A 25,306-nucleotide genomic window follows, 5' to 3' on the forward strand; every position below is an offset into this window, starting at 1 on the left:
AATTATGCAGAAGACTTAAACTGGGGTCCTCCTGTAGTAATGCTTAACGTTTGAAGAAACTAGTGTCCTCCTAGTCGAGGCAAAATTGGCCCTGTAATTGCCCAGCAGTAGTTATGAAGTGGTAGAGGCAAATTGGCCCTGTAATTAGACACCGGCAGTGAACAGGCAGAGGAGCAAGGCAACATGTCCACACAGCAAGTCGGCGTGAGGTAAATGACGAAATTCCACGGGATCCAAGATGGCGTCGGTGAAATCTTGTCGAGATTTCGCCAACGCCATCTTGAGTATCGCGGGATTTCGCCAATCCAAGATGGCGTCGCCGCAAAAACATGTCAACGGCGTGGACAATGTCTGGATCCAGGATGGCGCCAGCGGAAGATGTCGGGGATCGTGCCGATGCCGACGGCGATCGTGGAGCAGCGGCGATGACGGCGTGAGTATGAGAGATGGAGTGAGAGAAAGGGTCGCATGTGGAGTGAAAGAGGGGGGACGTGAGTGGTGATGGTGAAAGGTGAGAGGAGTGTGTGTTGAGGAGGTGTGTGTATTGAGGAGGAGTGTGTGTTGAGGGTTAACATGGCAAGAGGTGTGTGGTGACGGCTGGCATGGTGAGGAAGGTGTGTGTTAGGAAGGTATATGGTGTCGGGGAGTGTGCGGGGGGCAGAAGAGGCACAGTGCTACCGCCAAAGGCAGCTTCTGTCTGGATGTGACGTCACCAAGTTACAACCGGACGGAAGCTGCTTTGCACATTTATTATTAGAGATGAATTCGACAGGAATGTATTATGCAACCTTCATTACATTGCATTGCATTAGATTTGCTTTTTATTAAGTATGCATTTCTTTTGTCTGGATATATTTTCTGTGAAAGCAATAAAGTGTGACAAAGAGAGAAAAGGTAAAATGAAGTTAGGGAAGAAAATACACTGAAGAGAAAAGGAGAGGTGTATTGTATATTGTATTGTAGCTGCTTACGCACCCTGATTTTCCAAACAATTTGTAAACGATCGGTGGTTTGAAACATCTTAGCCAAGGATCCAATGGCTGTTTCCATTAGTTTGACCCCTGCAGTGGATGTAAAGGAAACATCTACCACTGATATTATGAGTGTCCATAAAAGGAATGTGTCAATTACAAATAAGGCTTTTATGCTCAATGTTTTTGTTGTGGGGAAGGTGACTTGACAGACAGATGTGACTGGTAGTAGGAGGGGTCGGTTTGTGCAAGAGAGACGGAGATTGACAGGATAGAAGGGTGACAGCTGGGAAAGGTAGATAGGAGGGTGTAGTACCGAGAAATGACCACAAGATGGCAGGGGAGAGTAGTTGAGGACTGAACATCAGCTTATGGCTCAAGAAAACGCTTAGTCATGGGGGGCGGGGAGACAGGAACCCAGGAGGGGAATTCCCCTGTGAGAGAGGGGATAAATAGAACTGGTTGGGGTTCCAGGGAGACTAGTGGGAGGAGCTCAGCAGAGGAAGACACAGGACAGAAGACAGAGACTGCTGAGGAGCTCGGCCAGGGGACTGACAGAGAAGAGACAGTCAGGGGGGTGGCCCCTGACCCGACGGACCGCAGGACAGACGAGGCCCCGGGGGTACCGATTGAACGACGACCTCGGGCAGGTGAAGCGCTGGCGGTAGATTGGTCTAGGACAGCCCCAGCGAAAGATCTGATAGGGACTTTACTGCGACTGGAGAAAGGGAGCAGGTACCCGGGCCTGGAGACAGAGTGGTGTAAAGAAGCTGCGGTGCGTGTTTGGTAGTCGTCAGGAGGACGACGAATAAAATCCGGAACTGTTACAAGTGAAATCTGTCTCCGCCTTGTCCTTGAATCGCCTGGTGTCTGCATCATCCGGACAGGGTAAGCAGTGGTCCACCCCCCAAGCTCGACCCCAACCACATTGTCATAGAGAAAAATTAAAGCCCCCCAAAAAAATCTCCACTAAAACATCTCCAAACATCACCTCCTTTTAAATTAAAGCCCCCCAAAAAATCTCCAATAAAACATCTCCAAACATCACCTCCTTTTGAAGTATTACCTCACATTAAACATATGGGAAAGAGAGAAAAAATATAAGAAGGGAACAGAGGGACTACTTAAACAAATGAAATTAGAAAGCATTAACACCTCACCTCCATTGAAGCAGAGTCCTCCTGCTGTGACCAAATAATTACAGCAGGAACATTTGATAGGAAAGGGATAACCAGTCTTTACGCAGAGGAGGAGAACTGCTTTCCCAGGCATAAGCTTCCTTTGATTAAAGGAACTTTCACAGCCCGAGTGGTGCCAGTGGTCAGATATGAATATTGGGTTTTGCATTGATCCATTAATTATGGGAGATACATTTCAGACATTGTAGCAAAGGGATGAACAGAACATATCCACTCACATCACTGTAGGGCCACCAGAACCCCTCCAACTTAATAAGGGTCCAGTAGATGTGAACAAAGCCATGTTTGATCTCCATGCAATGGTAAAATCAGATAACAAATAAGACGTCAATAACTAATGCCCAGAAACTTCAGGGGAGAAGATATCTTGTAAGTTGGAGATCTCATAAAATTCTAACAGAACCAGCACATCCTACAATCCGTCCCCACATGAGCTCATCAAGGGGAGAAATGTGGGCACAACTTGGAGCTAATAAAAAGCAGTATTTGGTCTTGGTCATTTGTCAGTACATGTGTCTTGGTATTACAACTTTCTAGATACTCTGGAGTTCTGTCTATATGTCTGTAGTCTTCCAGGACCTCTGATGCCTGTTTCCGGTCTTCCAAGACCTCTGCTACATGTCCATTTGCGGCTTCCAAGACCTCTGCTATTGTCTGCTTATGGCTTCCAGGACCTCCTGTCCGCTTGCAGCTTCTAATACCTCTGCTACCTGTTCCAGTGTTCCCATATGTGTCTTGGTGGGTCTTACAGAGACCCAGGCAGATTATCACAGGGCATCATGCCAGATTATCTGCAAAGACCGAAATGTAGCACATCAGAGGTCAATGGACCAGAGTGAAGGGATCACAGCCCAGATCTGGAACAGGTGCATAACAGTTCCCCTTCTTAGGGCCCCTCCCAAATGAATCCTTATCTTATGGCAATGATGTTGTTGTTGCTGTTCTTTTGGGACCAATTATATTCTGTTGGGCTTCGAGGATCCACCTCACGTAGTGAGCCTAAGGTCCAGGAAGGCACATAGGCCAAAGGCGTTGGTGCAGCAGGCAGTTGAGGCATGTTGGAAACATATAGCAGAGGTACGGGGAGATCACAGACAGACAAGAGTCCCGAAATAGACAGCTGAAGTCCTTATAGCCGAAGACAGGAGATGTCCTGGATACTGCAGGTGTACATATAGTAGAGGTCCTAGAAGACCGAGAACATGTAGCAGACAGAATCATTTAGAAACTAGAAAGTCTGAATACTGAGACACAGGTGTGTGTCTTGGTAGACCTTATATAGCCCCAGGCAGATGACCACATGGGATCATGCTGGACCATCTGCAAAGCCCGACATGGAGCAGAACCTAAGCTCAATGGCTCTGATTTTTCGAAGCTTTGAAAAGTTGCAATTTTGCGCAACGTGAGGCTGAGCAAAAATTTTACAACCTTTGGCATTTTCACATCATTTTTGACCAGTTCTGACAAAGCAGGGGGCGCTGTGGTGTTACAACCTTTGCCTCTTCAAATTTATGACGAACAGTGGCATTCCTTATGCTAAAAATTTTGCTCCAGTCCTCAAATGGTGTAAGATTTGTTGTGAGGCATAAAAGCAGTATGTGCCTCTTTTGAATCAGGTGTCTCACATTTTTCCCCTCCCCTTAATCAAGTCGGATCGGGGTCTTATCTACAGCATTATAGAATGCTGTAGATAAGCCCTGAAAGGTGGTGGCTGTAACTAGTATCAGCCAAACCTGGTAACAGGTTCCCTTTAAAAACATTTTTTACATCACAGAAATAATCAGCGTAATCCTATGCTGTCCTGTCTGTATACTCTTTTGCTTCCTCCCCTGCCCAGGAGCTGTGGTTTGATCAGACCATGCTCCTGCACGATCAGACACGACCATTACGCAGTACACAGCAGGGACACATTTATAAGATTATCTCAGCCAGGGCTTTGGAGTTGGTAAGCCAAACCTCCGACTCCAATTCCGACTCCTCAATTTCCATGACACGGACTCCGATTCCATGACTACGACACTCTCATACCAGGGCTGTGGAGTCGGTAAGCCGAACCTCCGACTCCTCAATTTCCATGACACCGACTCCGACTCCAACTCTGACTCCACCAAAATGGGCTCCGACTCCAACTCCACGACTCCGAGTCTGACCCCACAGCCCTGATCTCAGCACATGAACATTTTATTTAAACACATCCAATTGTGGAACTTAATATTCAAAGATCTATTGATTAAAATGTACTTTTATCCAGCAGCGCCTTTAACTTTTGATTAAGCACAGTGTATGAAATGCTGGTCTTGGCAAATATTTCCATATATGTTTATATTTCTGAAGTTGAGTAGATCTTTTTTTAGGATTCTCTCTCCCTTGCTCTTTAGCTAACGTGTAGATTTATTCTTGGTCAATGCATTATTTATGTAGAATAGTAGCAGGATCCTGAGGGCATTGCAATGAAGAAAAATGCTTCTCCTCCTAAACTGCATGAAACAAGATGTGTGCTCACATTTGTATTTTCAATTACAAACAATGGAGAATAGGATCTGGAAAGAATATGCCATGCAGAGGAGTCAGTGGATTTTTCTTAAGGGGAAAAAAGGGAAACTGGAGCAGGGAAGAACAGAGGTGGACGTTAGGGAAATTTACAGCTTTTAATACATGCATAATTACAACGAAACTATATGATAAGCTCCCAGTATGCGAATATCTGTAAGGATGGCATTACCTTTTCTACTATGCTTTTAGCGACCATCTGAAAAAGGATCTCATTTATCAACATTGTCTGATAGAAATGAGCAAAATTTTGTCAGCCAAGAGTTTCACCGACAGGCGAAAATCCTATAAGGGCTCGTGTAGATGACCGTAGTTTCGATCCGAGTGTGATCCCACAAAACATCAGATCACACTCGGATCAGTGCTATTCATTGAGGCAGTACACGTCAGATTTTTTACTCAGATCAAGTGGTTGAAGGAAAAAAAATCACAACATGCACAATTTACCTTCAATAATCAGATGGCACACGCCCATTCATGTTTATGGGTCCCTGTGAAACATTGGACCACACTCGGATGACATGCGATTGCGATCCGATTTTCACAACCAGACTGAATGGAGAAGATGGAGAAACATTTTTTTTTTTAATTCTCTACATCTGAGAAAAAACAATCCCACTCTGATCAAACTTTGGTCAAACTCTAATCAGTCTGATTATTATCACTGGATTGATTTTCTTAGATGGAGAACATATGTTCATCTGCACCTGCCCTAAGAGAGCTGTATTTGCCACTTGAAACATAATGGAGGCTTAAATATGGATGGCACTCACACCAATCTGATCGTTAGCCTCAACTGTTTAGGTGGATTCATGAAGCTGTAGGTCAGGACACATGAACCAGGGTGTTGGCCTGACAGACTGCAAGTCACATGGAACCGTACGAACATGGATAACAAGCTATGTTAAATGACAGGCAAAAAGCAAGGAAGGACACACTGGAAGTTACAGAACCAGAAAGATAGATGACAAGGAAAACGGTGAGTCTGAAGCAGCACACAGAGGTAGTTAACAAAATCCATAGCATGTTATTGCTTAATGTGAACAGTCTCTAATAACAGTTTGTCATGCTCACAGCAAATGATTGGATAAGCAGTAGAAAAGTGAAGTTTTAACCAACATGTCTGAGGGTTTGTTGAAATACATGAGTTTGCAAAGATGAATGTATGCAGCATAGTGCATAGTCTCTAAATATCAGTCTGTAATGCTTACTGCAAACTATGGGCTAACAAACAAGTCTTGAAGAACATAAGTTGCTAATTGTAGAAATCACAGGAGTCTGAGGAGATGATAGCAACAGGAGACCCTGAATGGTGACAGACACTAAACAGCAACCGAACACAATACATTCTCAATTTTCAGACACTGCAATGTGTCCAAGTGGACAATAAGGAACGTATAACCATGTTGAGCACAACAAAGAGCAGCAGCCATAGTGGACCTCGGCCCAGAAAATGAGAGGTCATCATTATCAGTGTTGCCCACCTATCTTAAGAACAACCCATTACTTTTCTGTTGGCTTTCATTTGACAAAGGTGTAAAATAATACAAAAATTATCTAAGCAAAAAGGCTATCTGTGTTGTCCATAGCACACTGTCAGCCCAAATGCCATTAGTGCATTAAATATACACTGCTCAAAAAAGTAAAGGGAACACTAAAGGCCCTTTTACATTTAGCGATGCACCAGCGATACGACCAGCGATCCGACCCGGTCAGGATCGCTGGTGCATCGCTAAATGATCGCTAGTGAGCTGTCACTCAGGCAGATCTCACAGCGATGCAGCAGCGACGCAGCGCACGATACTCACCTTTCACACACAGCGATCCTGACGTCCTCCCGCCCGCCTCCACGCGTCGCTCGTAGTCACAGCAGGAAGCTGACGACGAGAAATGGAGCCGGACATTCTCGCGCGATCAGCAATGGACAGCGGGGGAGCCGGTCGGAGGTAAGTATCACACATAGCGATATCGCTAGCAATATCGCTATAACGTCACAAAATCGGTGACGTTATAGCGATATCGCTAGCGATATCGCTATGTGTAAAACCCCCTTTAAACAACATCTGTTGTCTATTCCATTTGCACAACAGCATGTGAAATTGATTGTCAATCAGTGTTGCTTCCTTAAGTGGACAGTTTGATTTCACAGAAGTTTGATTTACTTTGAGTTATATTCTGTTGTTTAAGTGTTCCCTTTATTTTTATGAGCAGTGTATAAAATTACCTACCTGGTATTTTTCATGAAATAAAAACAGCACTCAGGTCTTATGGTTATAAGTGACAGGTAGCCTAGGTTTAAGGGGGTTGTCATCGAAACTCATCACCTATCTACTGTGCAGGGGTGGCTGATATAGCAGCTACATCCAAGCTAAGATGATAGAGATCATCTCTAAACGCAAAACAACTGGACCAGCAATAGGACAGACTGGCTATCCATGCAGGTATTCTGTATCACCAACTGATGTTACTCTGCTTAAATTGGTTCTACCCAGCAAATTGTGATAATACATGAAAATGTCTGTTCAATGGATTCATGAGAAGAAGGGTCACTGTTCAGTTGGCTGTAAAACTTCCATGCAGCGGAGTCAGGGGGCCTGTTTCAAAAACAGAGAGATCGAAGAGTTGTTTCTGCTATGTCAAGTATGAACATTACGTAGAATATTTTACCAACCCCAGTAAAATGGCACTTATACAGTGGCATGTAAAGGTTTGGGCACCCCTGGTTAAAATTACTGGTATTATGAACAGTTAAGCAAGTTGAAGGTGAAATTATCTCTAAACGGCCTAAAGTTATAGATACCTTTGACCAAGGTTTCAGACCTTAATTAGCCTTTTAGGGTTATGGCTTGTTCACTATCATTGTTAGGAAAGGCCGGGTGATGCAAATTTCTCAGCTATATAAATCCTAGCTTCCTCTAACCTTGAGCTAAAAAACAGCAGTCATGGAGTCTTCTAAGCAGCTGCCTATCTCTCTAAAAATGAAAATGTTGGAGGTCCACAAAGCAGGAGACGGCTATAAGAACGCAGCAAAGCATTTTCAATTTGTCCTTTTCCTTAGTTCAAAATGTAATTAAGAAATGGCAGTTAACATGAACAATGGAGGTCAAGATAAGCTCGGGAAGACCAAGAAAAATAGCAGTGAGAGCTGCTCGTAGGATTGCTAGAGAGGCAAATCAGATCCCTCGCTTGACTGCAAAAGACCTTTAGAAAGATTTAGCAGACTCTGTAGTTGTGATACATTGTTGAACTGTTCAGAGACACCTGCAAAAATATGGGATTCATAGAAGAGTCATCAGAAGAAAACCTCTCCTGCATCCTCACCATAAAACTCAGCATCAGAAGAATTCAAAAGATCATCTAAGTAAGCCTGATGCACTTCGAAAACAAGTCCTGTGGACCGGGGAGGTTAAAATAGAACTCTTTGGCAACAATGATCGAAGGTATGTGTGGAGAAAGGAAGGAAGAATGGATGAAAGTCCCCCAAACAGGAATTGAAAGACTCTTCGATGACTACAAAACCATTTGCCAGCGGTGATACTTTCCAAAGGGAGTGCTATTAGGTGCCAACCATGTAGGGTGCAAAACTTTTGCTTCAACCCCTTTTTCCTTTTTGTAATGAAAATATATATGTATTTTTTTTGCCTAAAATACAAAGGAAATGCGTTCTCTTTAACTTTTAGAGATCACTTTATCATCAACTTGCTTAACTGTTCACAATAACAGTAATGTTGACCAGGGATGCTCCAACTTTTAACCCCTTAATGTCCAATGACGGACACAGTCCGTCATCAGACATTTCCCCTGCTTTGATGAGGGCTCCGGCGCTGAGCCCGCATCAAAGCCGGGACATGTCAGCTGTTATGAACAGCTGACATGTGCCCGCAATAGGCGCGAGCGGAATCGCCGTCCGCCCGCGCCTATTAACTAGTTAAATGCCGCTGTCAAAGCTGACAGCGGGCATTTAAATAGCATTTCCGGCCACCGGGCCGGAAATGACCTCATCACCGACCCCCGTCACGTGATCGGGGGTCGGCGTCATGTTGCCTGGACAACCAGAGGTCTCTATGAGACCTCTATGGTTGTTCCAGGCATATGGCTTTCAGCGCCACCCGGTGGTCGGCGCTGAAAGCACAGCAGTAAATCTGCTACATACGGGCGATCTGCTCATCGCCCATATGTAGCAGAGCCGATCGGGTTGCGCAATCTTCTAGCCTCCTATGGAGGCTATTGAAGCATGCCAAAAGTAAAAAAAAAAAATGTTTAAAAATAAAAAAAAATAAAAAAACCTAAAAGTTCAAATCACCCCCCTTTCGCCCCAATCAAAATAAAACAGTAAAAAAAAAATCCCACATACACATATTAGGTATCGCCGCGTTCAGAATCGCCCGATCTATCAATAAAAAAAAAGCATTAACCCAATCGCTAAACGGCGTAGCGAGAAAAAAATTCAAAGCGCCAGAATTACGTTTTTTTGGTCACCAAGACATTGCATTAAAATGCAATAACGGGCGATCAAAAGAACATATCTGCACAAACATGGTATCATTAAAAACGTCAGTCCGGCACGGAAAAAAAAAGCCCTCACCCGACCCCAGATCATGAAAAATGGAGACGCTACGGGTCTCGGAAAATTGCACAAATTTTTTTTTTTTTTTTTAGCAAACTTTGGAATTTTTTTTCACCACTTAGATAAAGGAGGACATAGACATGTTTGGTGTCTATGAACTCGTAATGACCTGGAGAATCATAATGGCAGGTCAGATTTAGCATCTAGTGAACCTAACAAAAAAGCCAAGCAAAAAACAAGTGTGGGATTGCACTTTTTTTGCAATTTCACCGCACTTGGAATTTTTTTCCCGTTTTTGAGTACACGATATGGTAAAACCAATGATGTCATTTAAAAGTACAACTCGTCCCGCAAAAAATAAGCCCTCACATGGCCATATAAACGGAAAAATAAAAAAGTTATGGCTCTGGAAAGAAGGGGAGGGAAAAATGAAAATGTAAAACCAAAAATACCCCTGGTCGTTAAGGGGTTAAATGCCACTCTAACCCCATAAAATATATGTTGTTACAGTTGTTATGAATCCAAAGAATCCAAAGAAAGGAGAAGATGAAAGAATGGTTACTAGATTATGTTACTAATTCAGTGTATAAAACCACAGTAGACTCTGTTATGGGCTATCCACCATCCTTACTAATATTAAGATGAGCCGGACATTGCTCCCTCAACCAGATAGTACAGAGTAAGCACAAAGGATGAAGAGCGAACACCCCGGATCTGGATGGACATTTCAGAAAAGCTTTAGAGATGCGTGACTTCTTGGCTCAACAGCTGGGTTCCTGCACTATCATAGCCAATTGAAAATTTGAAACAGATTTCCAAAAGGGGCCAGCAATGTGCAATGGAGGTGAGTTTATCACTTTAATCCACATCTGAAAAACTATGATAGATAAAAGAAACCCCAGACATTTTAACCTGATCTAATAGTATGGGCATGATCAATGAACCGTAAGCTGGCATGGTGCACTACAAATATTTGTGTTACTGGCGCTGTATACAAGACTTATTCGTATTCATTTAGAAATCTAAAAAGGTCCCATCCTCCCCATGGTTGGTAGGTGTGTGAGATGTTCCTCATCAGTATTTTGCACGTATGCTGCCTTGGCCTTTGTCATGGAGGTCTTCTAAATTCTGCAATGCATTAGTAATGTGAGCAGGTGTAGTAATGGCCCGGATTGGGGGGTGGTCCACTGCTTATCGCACGCATACAACACAAAGACAAGACGGAGGCAGATTTTCGGGTACAACTGGTCCGAGTCTATTGGCCGTCCTCCAGACGACCGTAGCAATACACTGCAGCACCTTTACAGCTCTCCATATTCCCTCCCGGGTTCCTTCACCTTCCTTCAGTCGTAGTGACGTTCCTCGCGGATCTTTCGCTGGGGCTGCCCTAGGCCTATCTACCGCCAGCGCTTCACCAGTCTGAGGTTGTCGTCCAATTGGTACCCCCGGGGCCTCATCTGTCCTGCGGTTCTTTGTGTCAGGGCCACCCCCCTGACTGTCTCCTCCTATCAGTCCCCTGGTCGAGCTCTCCACCATTGTCAGTTCTCCGTACTGATTCTTCTCCTCCTGAGCTCCTCCCGGGACTGGAACCCTCTGGAACCCTCTCCTGTCTTATTTATCTCCCTCCTCGGGAATTTCCCTCCTGGGATCCTGTCTCCTCGCCCCCCATGACTAAGCGTTTTCGTAGCCTTAAGCTGCTACCAAGTCCTGTTCTCATGCTCCCTCCTGCCATCTTGTGGTCAAACTTAGGTACTGCACTTCTTTTCCGTTTTCCCCAGCTCTTTCCCTTTTGTCATTACAAACATCCGTCTACAGTGCACCAACCATCCCTTCTCCCTACAGACAAGTCCGTCCGTCAGGTCACCTTCCCTACACAGGTATTACTAAAAATGGCTGTTTTTTCAATGATTTGTTTTTTTTTGGGATTTATATCCATTTGCTGTAATTTGCAATTAATCCACATCTGCTGACAAAGTAAACGATGAAGCAACCAGGGGACCGGATTTGTACTGTTTACTGGAACACAGTGAGATCTTGTACATTCATAAGACAATTAAGAAAATTAAGTCAACAACTGCAGCTCCTCTGTTTTCAGAAACAATGTAGTTGGTAGCACATTAGCAGGATGACACTACAGGGACAACTTAATAGGCTGAAAAGAGAGGCGTCCCTCACTGCATGAGAAGATGTGGAAGGCAAAATCAACAAAAAACTAACATGGCTTGAAAATTATTTGTCATATACCCAGATTGTTGCAACAACAACTAGAAAGATAAGAGAAGAAAATAGGCTTTGAGAGAGTACAAGACAGTATGACACTCTCCTTATAGTTGGGAGTTGGAGAAGTGGAAGAACCTTAGCCACTAGCAGAGAAGAGGACAAGGCAGCCGAGTTATGAGAGAGGAATCAGTGGATTTACAAAGGATATTCTTCATATTCGTACCATAGGAGTAGACTTTTTGTCCAAAAATGTTGAGTGAAATCACTCTAATTTCTTTACTGAGCTCCAAAGCCAGCTTTCTGTCATAAACATGCTCTTGAAAATGGCTCAAGCACCTTTTAACAAATCAGGTTGCAGCTTGCCCTTTCAAACGAGTCAAAAAATCAAATCTATGCCTGCTATGGCAAATTTCAGCCAAAATTCATTCCTTATTCTTTGAACTGAATTTAAGAGTAACCACCATTTCAGGTAACTTTTCAGAATAAACTGTCCTGTGTTTGTATGTGTGTAAAAACACTATTTACGGTCATCATATAATTTTTTATTCTGCATTTATCAACATTTTTTCCCCCTGGCCGGCTACATATTTTATTAGCTATCCCTGCACTGTATAGAGGTCTGAGACTACCTGCTATAACGTTTCTCATGTACTGTAGACCAAGAGAAATGGCAATCCTGCTGCCTTATCTCTATTTATCACGTATATGGACACAGCAATATGAAGGACATTATAGAGCAGTACCAACTGTGCAGTGTAGCTGTGAATCCAGCACTGAAGAGAGGCCAACAGGAATGTTTCTATGTATATTTACCTCTGTCTATCAGAAGCTGCTTACTGATCCTCAAAGCTACATAGCCTTCTCAGGGCAGCAACTGTAGCCTGATCAATCACTGAAGCTGATAAGTCATCTTTATTTCTGCCTCTTTGAGATGGATTTTAGCAGTGAACTGAGAGTGAGTGATAAGGTGCTGGATGAAGGGGGAAGGAGAAGAGGAAACAAAATTTCTTATCTTCATCTGTACTATTAGTTTCTGTGAGTAAACTGAAACTACAGTTACACCTTAATACAATTTACTTGTCTATAGGGAGACAAGTTACAGATTGATAAAAATAATGCACAGTTTTGCAGAAGCAGCACATCGAGTTTGCAATTTCGTTGGTTTAGTTTGCGTGAAAAACAGCAGTAAACTGCTTTAAAAATATGGATGTTTAACTATATAAAAATCCAGGTGAGGCACAATGGCCATTTAAGACTCCATTGTTCAGGTGGAAAGCTGCTATACTTCTATAAGGAAAACTTGACTCCTGTCTCAAGCATTTGCTTCTGCAGTTTGGGATTTGCAAGTCAGATTACTCCCCGAGGAAAAGTGATTGGCTCTCGGTGTAAAAGGCATTCTAAAAAGTTGTCAAGTGCTCATGGATATGCTTAGAAATTTCAAAGCCCTGTCTCATAAGACCTACAAAATAGAAAAAACACGGCACTCAGTGTGGAGAGAGGTGCACAAGTCGGGTATCCAGCCAACTAACAATGTAGTACAAAAACTTGGCACTCAAAAGAAAAATTGATTTGACAGTTCCTTTATTGTAAAAGGCATCCAGTTAAATATACTTATTTTACTTCTTTAAACGTTTTCGGTCATACAATTGACCTTCATCAGAAACAGAATTTTTTCACAGTTGGTTTTAACTAGAATGAGTTTACAAGAAGACAAGACATGTCTACATGATGTTCATACGGTCATTATCAGCATCCTGTTGCTCAGATATTTGTTAGATACTTATTTGTTCACTAACCATACTGTCTTGTCTTCTTGTAAACTCATTCTAGTTAAAACCAACTGTGAAAAAATTCTGTTTCTGATGAAGGTCAATTGTATGACCGAAAACGTTTAAAGAAGTAAAGAAGTATATTTAACTGGATGCCTTTTACAATAAAGGAACTGTCAAATCAATTTTTCTTTTGAGTGCCAAGTTTTTGTACTACATCATAAGACCTACAGTTTATCAGAATACCTAAAGGGTAAGGACAGACCGGCATCGCGATGTGAGACAGAAGCAATATTACTGAGGTGAATGAACATAACGACAAAAGTGTTTCTATTCACGCATATACATATATTTTTGGCCAATTTGTGTTTTTGAAGAGAAAAAGCTAATTGTCGTATAATGAAAAATAATATATAAAAATGTTAGAAAAGTGCAGAGGAGAGTATTTTTTCCTAAACGGTTTAACATTTAAAGGGTTCCAGCTCACATCAGTTAGAACTAGGGATGATCGGACCAGTGGAAGCTTGGGTTCGTCTGGTACGACCAAACTTTAGTGTAAAGTTCGGTACGGGTACCAGAACTGTACCCGAACTTGAACTTAAACCCGAACCCCACAGAAATCAATGGGGACCCAAAATTTGGAGCTGGAATCTCTCTCTCCATTCCAAACTGTAAAACAGAGTTCCAGGAGAAGTTCATGTTCAGAGTTCAGCACCAGACACAAGGAATGAACCCAAAATTTTACAATTCGGGTTTGCTCATCTTTTGCTAGTAGGTCTCAGATTGTCAGCGTCCTGGAGCCCTATGCAGTAAGCTATTACTGATCAATTTGACATATAGTGTCAAATTACAATAATCCTATTACATCCCCAGTGCCGATGGTGTAACTTGAAGTTTCTGGGCTCTAACATGACTCCCAACTATCAGGTCTTGAATCGCAATAGTCTTTTAATATGGAGCAAAGCCAACTTTTTGCATTGCCCACTCAGGCTCTAAGCAACGTATGACAAAAGTTGTGTCCTCACGAATAGCGATTTGGTAGAAGTGATGGTATGGGGCTAGGATATACCTGCCTGGACGCTGTAGAAATTCTCACAGGTTTTGACCACTTGTTTGTCTTTATCTGCACTCAATTAGAGATGGCGAATCATAGTAATGTGATATGCCATCAGTGAGCTGTAACGTATAGCCACCCTGCTACAATGGCTAGGCTCAGAGGTAGCTCCCGGGTGTTTAACCAGAGAGATTTCACGATCAAAAGTGACATATAAGGAGTTGGAAACATGAAACACGTTAGAGAATCAATCCGCAATAATTTCACTATACCCTGGACTCTCTGGGGATTTCTTATTTCATACCGACCCGCACCTCCTACAATTGATAAAAAGAGTTTGACAGTGAGAGGTGTCCGTCTGTCAGCTCAATGGCAGCCCGCGATATAATCATGGGGTGACGATGTGTCGCCATGACAGAAGGGAACGCAACAATACTAACAGGCAGGTAAAAAAAATGTATTATGTGATTAAAAAATGTATTGTTTCCTCTTCTAAGTCTATATGAATATTCTAAACTAAACTGTTTCAAAATACAAAAAAAAAATTATAGATAGAGAAATATTGCCTTATTTACAGTGAAAATTAGTTTATTATGAACAACAACAAAAAAATTAGAAAAACTGTACAAAATGGTCATGTCAGTATGTATGGGTATTGTAATCACCTGTACTGTAAAGTTCTGACATTATTAATCTCAACACAGTGAGCAGTGTAGATGGGGAAAAAGCAGAATAAAAGAATCAAAAGTCCTGTGTATCACAAAATGGTATTAATAAAAGCACTGATCACCCCCCCCCCAAAAAAAAACAAAACAAAACAAAACATCTCCGTCAAGGTAAAAAAATTGTATGATTCTTTCAATGTAGAGAAAATTGGGTGATTTTATTGCGTAGAAGGGGTAAAACTTAAAATCTGTAGGATTACCATGTTTATAATACACACAAAATGCTGTAAAGACAAAACCCAAATCAGAAATGACAGTGACTGGGTTTTTTTCATCCTAAAAATACAATAATATATTGATATACAGTTCAAAATGTTGACATTAATAAAAATTTGCTCTCTAAAAACAAGCCCTCATACAGCTATGGTAACGGAAAAGTTAAATTCTAATGGATTTTGGAATGCAAACTTTTTTATACCACTCATCGCCCTAAAAAATGAACCAAAACAATTGATTACTGTGATACAATAAATGTCTCCCAAAATGGTGCTATTAAAAAGTTTTACTCTTCCTGCAAGAAAGAAGAAGGTTTCATGGGGCTATTTCGACTGCAAAAGAGAAAAAAAAAATAGCAGGCTATAACTTTGATGAGTTAAAGAAAAGCAGGACACTTGTAAGGTAGGGAACAATGCGATGTCTGCACAGTGACGTGCCTACGCAATCCTACCTTTCCTGGCGCGTCTGCTCCTCTGTCGTCTCCATGGCACATTCTAATGAGTTCTGTAGAGATTGCAGCTGGTTGAGTGTTTCTTTCAACAAAAAACGTGTCACAAACTGTTCCAGTTTTGAGGCGTTTTGATATTGCTGAAACAAAGCAGAAACTCACATGAGAGAAACGAGACATGAATTATTTTATATCATTCCAAAATGCAATTAAATGCTGAACCCTCAGAGCCGCTCTTTCCATTGCACCAAGGGAAGTCTGATGACTCATGCAGAACGCTAAAGAAGAGAATTCAGAAGGAATTACCAAGACCGACGCTGTAGCTAACATTGTCTGAGAGGAGAGGCATCTTTAACTCTTTCCTGATATCAAAACTGAACGTTAAAGAAAGACGACAGGTAAAAAAAAAACATGTTGGAGCTTCATTGCTGAAACAAGTTCTTCCCTACTTTAAAACTTATTTTTCGATGGGCCTATGGTGTGGAATTAAGAAAAAACCTTGCACTCACCTTTTCACCTTCCGGACCGATACTCCTCCAGCACTGGCTACTGTGTTCCCCGAAGGTCTCTTGCCATAAACATCACGTGATGTCTGCAGCCAATCAATGGTCACAATAGCTAGTGCAGGAGAGCAGTACCAGTCCGGGAGAGTAGCATCATTTTTTTTTATAAATTATAATCTATTGGAAGCAAAAATTCCAAAAGTTAATATCAACCCTTTGGCGTTGCCAAAGGAAAAAGAAGCAAAACCAAATCCTAAAACTCTACATACAGAGACGTGTTTTGAGGTGTTTGTCCCTCAGCAGTGCAAAGCAGGAGAACTGGTTTGGCTGGGTGAGAGGACTCTGCATCTGAGCACTTGTATCTGATTTTGTAAGAACTACTCAGTCAGCAAAAATAAAGGAACATGTGAGCAGCCCCGCAGACTATAAAAGGTGCAAGTTCTATCTGTGAAAAGCAAAAATAGAACTTATGTACGAAAAACTGAATGCGGCATTATACAGCTGTGAGCATTCTCCTCCTGTGTTGTTATTGTTGTTGGCTAATATCCTTCCAAGAAAAATAAGGGAAAAAGAGGGAGAGGAAGACAACCAGCAATGCTATCTGTGTGAAATAGTTTACGTGTAAAAAAATGATGAAAGGGGTGTAGTTAAAAACTTTTCACCTTATGGGGTTCTGCAATGACAGAAACCTTAAAACGTATGGAAATATTCTCAATGCATGCAACCTGTCTAGTAGGCTTCTGGTCGTCTTCTAAATTAGATCCCATATGTTGGCATGCTCAAAGGTTTGGAATGGTCTGGCACTTCACAATGGATTTTACATATAAAAGACCACTGTTTGTTCATGAAAGTGTTTTTATTGAAACACACACACATACAGTATAGACATGCTGGTCTTCCTCTTTGCCTTGGTCCTTCTATTTTTCCGACCATGATGTCCTTCTCCAGTGATTGCTCTCTTCATATGATGTGTCTACAGTAGGCAGGTCATAGCTTGGTGATCCTTGCTTCGAGTGACATGTTGGCTTGATTTGTTTCAAAATTGATTTGCTTGTTCTCCTTGTCATCCATGGTGTTGATGGCATCCTTCACCAGCACCATATTTTAAAGGCATTCATTCTTCTTCCTTCTTGTTCCTTTAGTGTCCAGGTTTCGTATCCGTGTGTTACCACAGAAAAGACCAGACTATGTACGAGCCGGGTCTTCCTTACTTGTGAAACATAGATCATACTTATATGGACCCAACTGTATACTATACGGTATATACTGTATATATATATATATTTCTTTAATGGGAACCAATAGCAGATTTATGTAACTTTAAGGGTATAAAAATCCACAAACAGGATTAGATGCTAACTTTATATTGTGTGAGTAAGGCCTGTTTCACACTTCAGTTTTTTGTTTCAGTTAAAATCCGCCAAAAAGGCGGAAAGCGGATCCGTTCGTAACTGATGTGAACGAATGCCACCGGCTCCGTTTTTTTGACAGATCCGCCGAATGAAGAATTTTAAAGGAACCGCTGCCCGGGAAGGAGAGAGAGAGAATTTTTTGTCTGTCTGCCAGAAATGATTTCAGGGTTAAATTTCCTCCTGACTTCATTCCTCCGGGCATGCGCTGTATAAAAATGCGGATCCTGCAGTAAAAAAAACGTTCCATGGTCCGTCCAGGCATCTCGGCGGACGCCAAAAAATTGACGGATCCGCAAAAAAAAGGATCCAACGGATGGCCATCCGTCAAGATCCGCCGGTAATGCAAATCAATGGGGAAAAAACGGATCCGCCCAAGAAAATGATGGATCCGTTTTTTTTGCAAAAACGGCGGATTTTGACTGATGGTCAAAAACGGAAGTGTGAAACAGGCCTAATACTGCTTCTTTCATAGTCAGTTGTCCAACATGGCAAAGCCTTGTGTACGTGTTACTGGAGCTATGTGATGTATTCTTCCGACAGGTATGTCCATCCACCCAGCTCTCCTGCTCTCCTGCTGTCTGTCTATGAAGGACACACAGTGCATCACCCAGCTTTGCACATAGACTTGCCTCTGCACCTAGCATTCACATTGTATGCCTTTCAGCTAACCCCAGCTTACCCCAGTGGTATTTATGACCTTGTTTACTCTGGCTTGATCATATACATCTGGTCCACTCTTAATTGTCTGACCAAGAAGAGCAGAGACCACTCCTCTCTGCTTCACACCTGACTGCACTTAGTTGTACATATATTGCAGAGCACAAGTCTGCATAGACTTCAGTCTGCATTGTGATTCCTATAAGTGTGTTCTAGAAGTGTGAAGATTAATTTAAGAATTAAAACCAGAAGTGAACCAGAAGGGAACTGAAGGTAACTGGACACAGTCACTGTAAACAATGTTTCTGTTTGTTTTCACTTTCACCCCAATAATCCTTCACTTTCTGCTAATTCCCCTAATCCCTACTCCTAGTAAGGAACTGTTCATCTCTTCTTCAATCCTCCCCATCCACCTCACCTCCGCCTCAAAACTGTTCCTTAACATACAATCCTCTGTCTCCAAACACAGACAGCCCCCTCATGCCCTCTCCTGCTCCCACCTGCTAACACTTTCTCTGCTCCTTCTCACTGCTGGTGATATCTCTCCAAATCCTGGTCCTCCTCACCACATTCCCACAGTCATTTCTACCTCCCATCCACACTCTATCACAACCTTCCGTAACCTCTCCAACCTTATACCCATTCACCCAGCCCCCGTTTCCCCAGTCCCACTAACAGGAGCTCTGTGGAAAGCTCGCTCTGTCTGCAACAAGCTTTCCTACATCCATGATCTTTTTGTTACTACCAAACTTTCCTTCCTCGCCATCACCGAAACCTGGCTCACCCCTTCTGACACAGCCTCTCCTGCTGCACTTTCGTATGGCGGCTTCCACCTTTCTCACACCCCCCGCCCCAGCAGCAAACATGGTGGAGGAGTTGGTTTTCTCCTGTCAGATACCTGCTCCTTCACCCCAATCCCACTGCCACCCTCTGTTACCCTCCCTTCCTTTGAGGTGCACTCTGTGCGCATCTACTCCCCCTCCAACCTCCAACTGGCTGTCATCTACCGCGCCCCAGGGCCAGCCACCACCTTCTTTGACCACTTCACCACCTGGTTACTTCATTTCCTTTCCGCGGACATCCCTACTATCATCATGGGCGACTTCAACATCCCCATTGACACTTCCCTCTCAGCTGCCACTAAACTTCTATCTCTCACTTCCTCCTTCGGCCTCACTCAATGGTCTTCTACAGCCACCCACAAAGATGGCCACACACTGGACCTCATCTTCACCCGCCTCTGCTCCCTATCTAACCTCTCTAACTCACCTCTTCCTCTCTCTGACCACAACCTTCTCACATTCTCTTCCCTCTTCACTCCATGTCTACAATCCCCACCCCACAAACTTTCACACCCTCGCAGGAATCTTAAACACCTTGACCTACACTCATTCTCTGAATCCTACCTCCATCTTACAGATATAAGTTCCTTACACAATGCGGATGACGCTGCCGCTCTATATAACACCAGAATAGCTGTAGCTTTGGAATCCGCTGCCCCACTTACACATACCAAAACTCGCAAAATCAACAGACAGCCCTGGCACACCAGCCTGACCAAAGAGCTGAGGCGAGCTTCCAGGGCTGCTGAGCGCAGATGGAAAAGATCCCACTCCAACGAGCACTTCATCGCATTCAAACAGTCCCTCACTACTTTCAAGACCACACTCGCCACAGCTAAACAAACCTACTTCTCATCTCTCATATCCTCCCTGTCTCACAACCCTAAACAGTTATTCAACACCTTCAATTCTCTCCTCCGCCCCCCAGCACCTCCTCCCTCCCCACTCATCTCAGCTGAAGACTTTGCCTCATTTTTCAAGCAGAAAATTGATAACATCAGGGACAGTTTTGGTCAACAACCCCCAGAGCCCTTCCTCCCGACTTCCCAGCCCTCCACCTTCAAAACCAACTTCTCCACCATTACAGAAGATCGACTCTCCACTCTACTCTCAAGATCACATCTCACCACCTGTGCACTCGACCCGATCCCATCCCACTTCATCCCAAACCTCACCACAGTCTTCATCCCAACCATAACCCATCTCTTCAACCTATCACTAACAACTGGTGTTTTCCCCTCAAGCTTTAAACATGCCTCCATCACACCTATCCTCAAAAAGCCCTCTCTTGACCCATCCTCTGTATCTAGCTATCGCCCTATATCACTTCTCCCATACGCCTCCAAGCTACTGGAACAACACGTCTACCTTGAACTGTCCTCCCATCTCTCTTCTTGCTCCCTCTTCGACCGCTTACAATCTGGCTTCCGGTCACACCACTCCACTGAAACTGCCCTTACTAAGGTCACCAATGACCTCTTAACTGCCAAGAGCAAGCGACACTACTCTGTCCTCCTCCTCCTGGACCTGTCGGCTGCCTTTGACACAGTGGACCATTCCCTATTATTACAGACCCTCTCATCCCTCGGCATCACAGACTTGGCCCTCTCCTGGATCTCATCATACCTAACAGACCGGACATTCAGCGTCTCCCACTCACACACCACCTCCTCACCTCGCCCCCTATCTGTCGGAGTCCCACAAGGTTCAGTCCTTGGGCCCCTGCTGTTCTCTATTTACACCTTTGGCCTGGGACAGCTCATAGAATCTCATGGCTTTCAGTATCATCTTTATGCTGATGACACACAGATCTACATCTCTGGACCAGATATCACCTCCCTACTAACCAGAATCCCTCAATGTCTGTCCACTTTTTCATCCTTCTTCTCCACTAGATATCTGAAACTCAACATGGACAAAACAGAATTCATCATCTTTCCCCCATCTCACGTGACCCCCCCTACGAACCTATCAATTACAGTAAATGACTGCCCACTCTCCCCAGTCCCACAAGCTCGCTGCCTCGGAGTAATCCTTGACGCTGATCTCTCCTTCAAACCACATATCCAAACCCTTTCCACTTCCTGCCGACTTCAACTCAAAAATATTTCACGCATCCGTTCATTCCTCACCCAAGAATCTGCAAAAACCCTAGTCCATGCCCTCATCATCTCTCGCCTTGACTACTGCAACCTCATGCTCTGTGGCCTCCCCTCAAACACTCTCGCACCCCTCCAATCTATTCTAAACTCTGCTGCCCGATTAATCCACCTGTCCCCCCGCTATTCCCCAGCTTCTCCCCTCTGTCAATCCCTTCACTGGCTCCCAATTGCCCAGAGACTCCATTACAAAACCCTAACCATGACATACAAAGCCATCCACAACTTGTCTCCTCCATACATCTGTGACCTCGTCTCCCGGTACTTTCCTGCACGCAACCTCCGATCCTCACAAGATCTCCTTCTCTACTCCCCTCTTATCTCCTCTTCCCACAATCGCATACAAGATTTCTCTCGCGCATCACCCCTACTCTGGAACTCTCTACCACAACATATCAGACTCTCACCTACCATCGAAACCTCAAAAAGAGCCTGAAGACCCACCTCTTCCGACAAGCCTATAACCTGCAGTAACCACCGATCGACCAAACCGCTGCACGACCAGCTCTACCCTCGCCTACTGTATTATCACCCATCCCTTGAAGATTGTGAGCCCTCGCGGGCAGGGTCCTCTCTCCTCCTGTACCAGTTATGACTTGTATTGTTTAAGATTATTGTACTTGTTTTTATGTATACCGCTCCTCACATGTAAAGCGCCATGGAATAAATGGCGCTAGAACAATAAATAATAATAATAATAATAATAATAATAATAATGTGTGAGTAACGGCATGTTAGTCCTTTAGGGAACAAAGAGTTTAGTCTCTTTAAATAAAGCCGACAGATCTGTACAATAACCAGTGCTTATTGAGGTGACACAATGCTCCTGACCGTCTCCAACCTGTCCTCCAGTATATCCATTTATTACACTTCAGGGGAAATTACCATCACTTGCTATTTCTTAACCCGATCAAATCTTGTGTTTGCCATCTCGGGTACTGGGAAAACAACAAGTAATTTAATAAGTCAACTCATCTGTGAATCAGATTTAATTGTGCAAAGCAAAAATTAAACCTTTATAGGAATTACGCCGGTAATGAATCGTCGCATTAACTTCTATGTGGAGAAGCAAAGAGAATTGTTGCGACAAAACATACACTGTAATTCCATGTTATACACAATGAATAACAACAGAGGGGACCGTGTCATCGAGGAGTAAGAGCTGACGCCATTATAGGCGCCCATATAACGCTGCTGGACAGACTGGCACCTCGATGCACTCACTGTACAAGTGCCAGGACCGATCTTGTATTTGCTTAGCACATTACATGTAGTGCTCACTGCAGCCAGTAGAAATCTGTTATATACTTGTCTGCCTCCATTCATTTACAGACTGGCTGATACATTGTGGCACAGTAGAGCCCTACGTTAAAAGGTTTCAGCAGAGAAACGAAGAAATGAAGAATACCTGCAGCGCATGTAGAAAGTCTAATGTATTTTGTTTCAAAATGAACAAATATGCCCAAAACTAACTGTAAGCACCGTAATTTTTGTTTTTCAATCTTTTGCATCCAGGTTGGGTGCATACACAGTGAGTGTTTCGTCTGCACTCGTCAGCCTGACCAAAGGGCCACTGACCCAAACTACCAGACTAATATACAGTATGTCTATGTTATTAGATCAGGTTAGGAGACCCGCGGTTGGGCAAATTGCATCCATTATATGAACCATAAAATGATGTGTTCCTTGTTTTTATGATGCTGTTTGATCCCTACTGTTCTCAAACAAACCTCTGAGGCCTTCACAGAACAGCTGTAGTTATACTGAGAATAAATTGCACAAGATGGACTCTTTTTACTTATTTTGTGACTTTTGGAGGCAATTGGTAACTCAGGATTTTATTAAGGGGTATCAGACTAAAGGGGGCTGAATACAAATTTGTGTTAAAATTTCAGATGTATATTTTTAAAATAATTAGAAAACCGTAGAGCATTTCCTTTACACTTCCCAAATACGTGTTACCTTGTGTTAGTATATTAAAAAAAATCACAATAAAATGCATTTATGTTTGTGAGTGTAATGTGAAAAAATCTGGAAACGTTCACAGGGTATGATCTGTATGGGATCCGATTTTTTTCTATAGCGTTGAATAGGCAAATCTCATTAAAAAATGCATGTTGCGATTTGTTTCACTCGGGTATTTGATCTGCATGAACGAAAATATTCATCTGAGCAATGATCTGAGTGTTGTCAGTTTTTTTTTCATGGAGCGCAGAGACCGAAAATACAGTCCCAGGAACGAAGCCTTACAAGAAGATTTTATGACCAAGGAATGTTTAGAAATCTTCAAACTTGTCTATAACATACAATGAATATGAAAAGTCTACACTCCCCTGTTAAAATGGCAAATTTTTTCATGTAAAAAAATCCTATCAAGAAGAATAATTTTAAAACTTTTTCCACCATTAATGTCATCAGTAATCTGCACAAATTCATTGAGAAACAAACTGTAATCATTGAGGTGGAGGGGATTAAAAATGAAAAAAAAAAAAACTAAAATAATGTAGTATATTTGAGTATGTGGTTGTGTTGGTTGTGTTCAGAATTAACCAGTCACATTTACTCATGCTACATAGTAGACAGTGCACAGCTGCCATCATTTAGAGTGATTCTAATTTAGCCCCTATAAACTATAGCTGTTCGAGTAGGATTTTCCTAGTTGCATTTTACAACAAAAGCCATGTCCAATAAACAGCTTACAATGCAGCAAAAGGATCTCATTATTAAAAGTTAGTACCCAGGAGAAGAGTACGGGAGGTAAGCATACCTCTAAATGAAGTAAAGAATGGCTTCACCAGAAGATCAATGTTTTGGAATGGCCCAGATGTGAATCCAGTTTTTTTTTTTTTGAACTGTACGAACAGATTATGGACGACATTAGAGTGGAAAAATTATTTATTAGAAATTGGCACTCAAGAGATGAATAATAATAATAATTGACCAAAACATATATTTATACAGTGGATTGCTCTGTGAAATGTACTAAACCACATATTCTTCTTGCATCATCTCTGGAATGCAAGTTCTAATAATTTCTTTATACTTGTGGTGGAATCCTATTTGGGCACCCATTTTGACATAGGTGTGCTGCGCTGCTTCATTTTTTTCAATTAAAAAGGAAAAGTTCTGAAATAATTCTTATTAGGCTGGGGTCACACTAACCGACTATAAATATGGTTCGTACTTTCCATGCGTAATACGGAGAAATGTCCCCTAAATAGTGATCCGTATGTCATTCGCTGTCAAGGTGTGGCTGCGTATTTTGTGCATGTAAGCATCTGTATGTAATCCGTATGGCATCCGTATGCCGAGATTTTCTCGCAGGCTTGCAAAATGGACATATAATAGAGCCCAATGACAAGTTGAAACATTAGTTCACCTCAGGTCAGACAGGGGAGGCTGTGCAGCCTCAGTGACGTCACTGGCTGACCTGAGGTGAACTGATGAGCGTGGGAAAAAATGCAGAAACTTTCCCACGCTCATTAGTTCATCTTCGGGCAGCAAGGGAGGCTGCACAGAGATGAAATAATTCATTCTGGCAGTGGTTTATATGGGGCTGGTCGCATTAGCAAAGGTCCCTGTGTAAACCACTTAACCCCTTCTGATGGATTGCAGCGGGGACGTGACTGAGCAGCAGAGAGGTAAGGATAGTGTTGCTTTTTTTTGTTACAGGTTGATGGTTTATTTTTGGATTACCAGAGCAATAAATCTTGTCAAAAACTAGGTGTCTTTATTTCATTAAAATAATTTTTCATTAATGTCTGTGTGTGTTTTTTAACCATTTAATAGTCTAGGGTTAATAATGGATAAGTGTCTAATTGACCCCTCTCCATTATTAATCGGCTTAATGTCACCTTCCAATTGCAAGGTGACAGTAATCCATTATTATTAACCCATTAGCCACCGCTACAGGGCAATGGGAATAGAGAGGATAAGTGCCAGTTCTGGGGTGTCTGGGGACAGATTTTTGTAGCCGGGGGGCCCAAAAACAATGGTCTCTCTCAAGGCTATTAA

General features: G+C 42.7%; 1 protein-coding gene across 1 annotated transcript in view; it reads right to left on the reverse strand.

The window, feature by feature from the left end:
- The window catches only part of NECAB1 (N-terminal EF-hand calcium binding protein 1), a 299,035-nt gene that overhangs the window by 89,803 nt on the left and 183,926 nt on the right, over window positions 1-25,306 (reverse strand). Inside the window, exon 6 of the mRNA XM_073550518.1 lies at window positions 15,723-15,859. Coding sequence (XP_073406619.1) covers window positions 15,723-15,859 — 137 coding nt within the window. The remainder of the gene's footprint in view (window positions 1-15,722; window positions 15,860-25,306) is intronic.

The sequence above is a fragment of the Dendrobates tinctorius genome, unplaced genomic scaffold (genome assembly GCF_039654945.1).
Source record: "Dendrobates tinctorius isolate UK_male_01 unplaced genomic scaffold, ASM3965494v1 ptg000165l, whole genome shotgun sequence".
NCBI classification, from domain to species: Eukaryota; Metazoa; Chordata; class Amphibia; order Anura; family Dendrobatidae; genus Dendrobates; species Dendrobates tinctorius.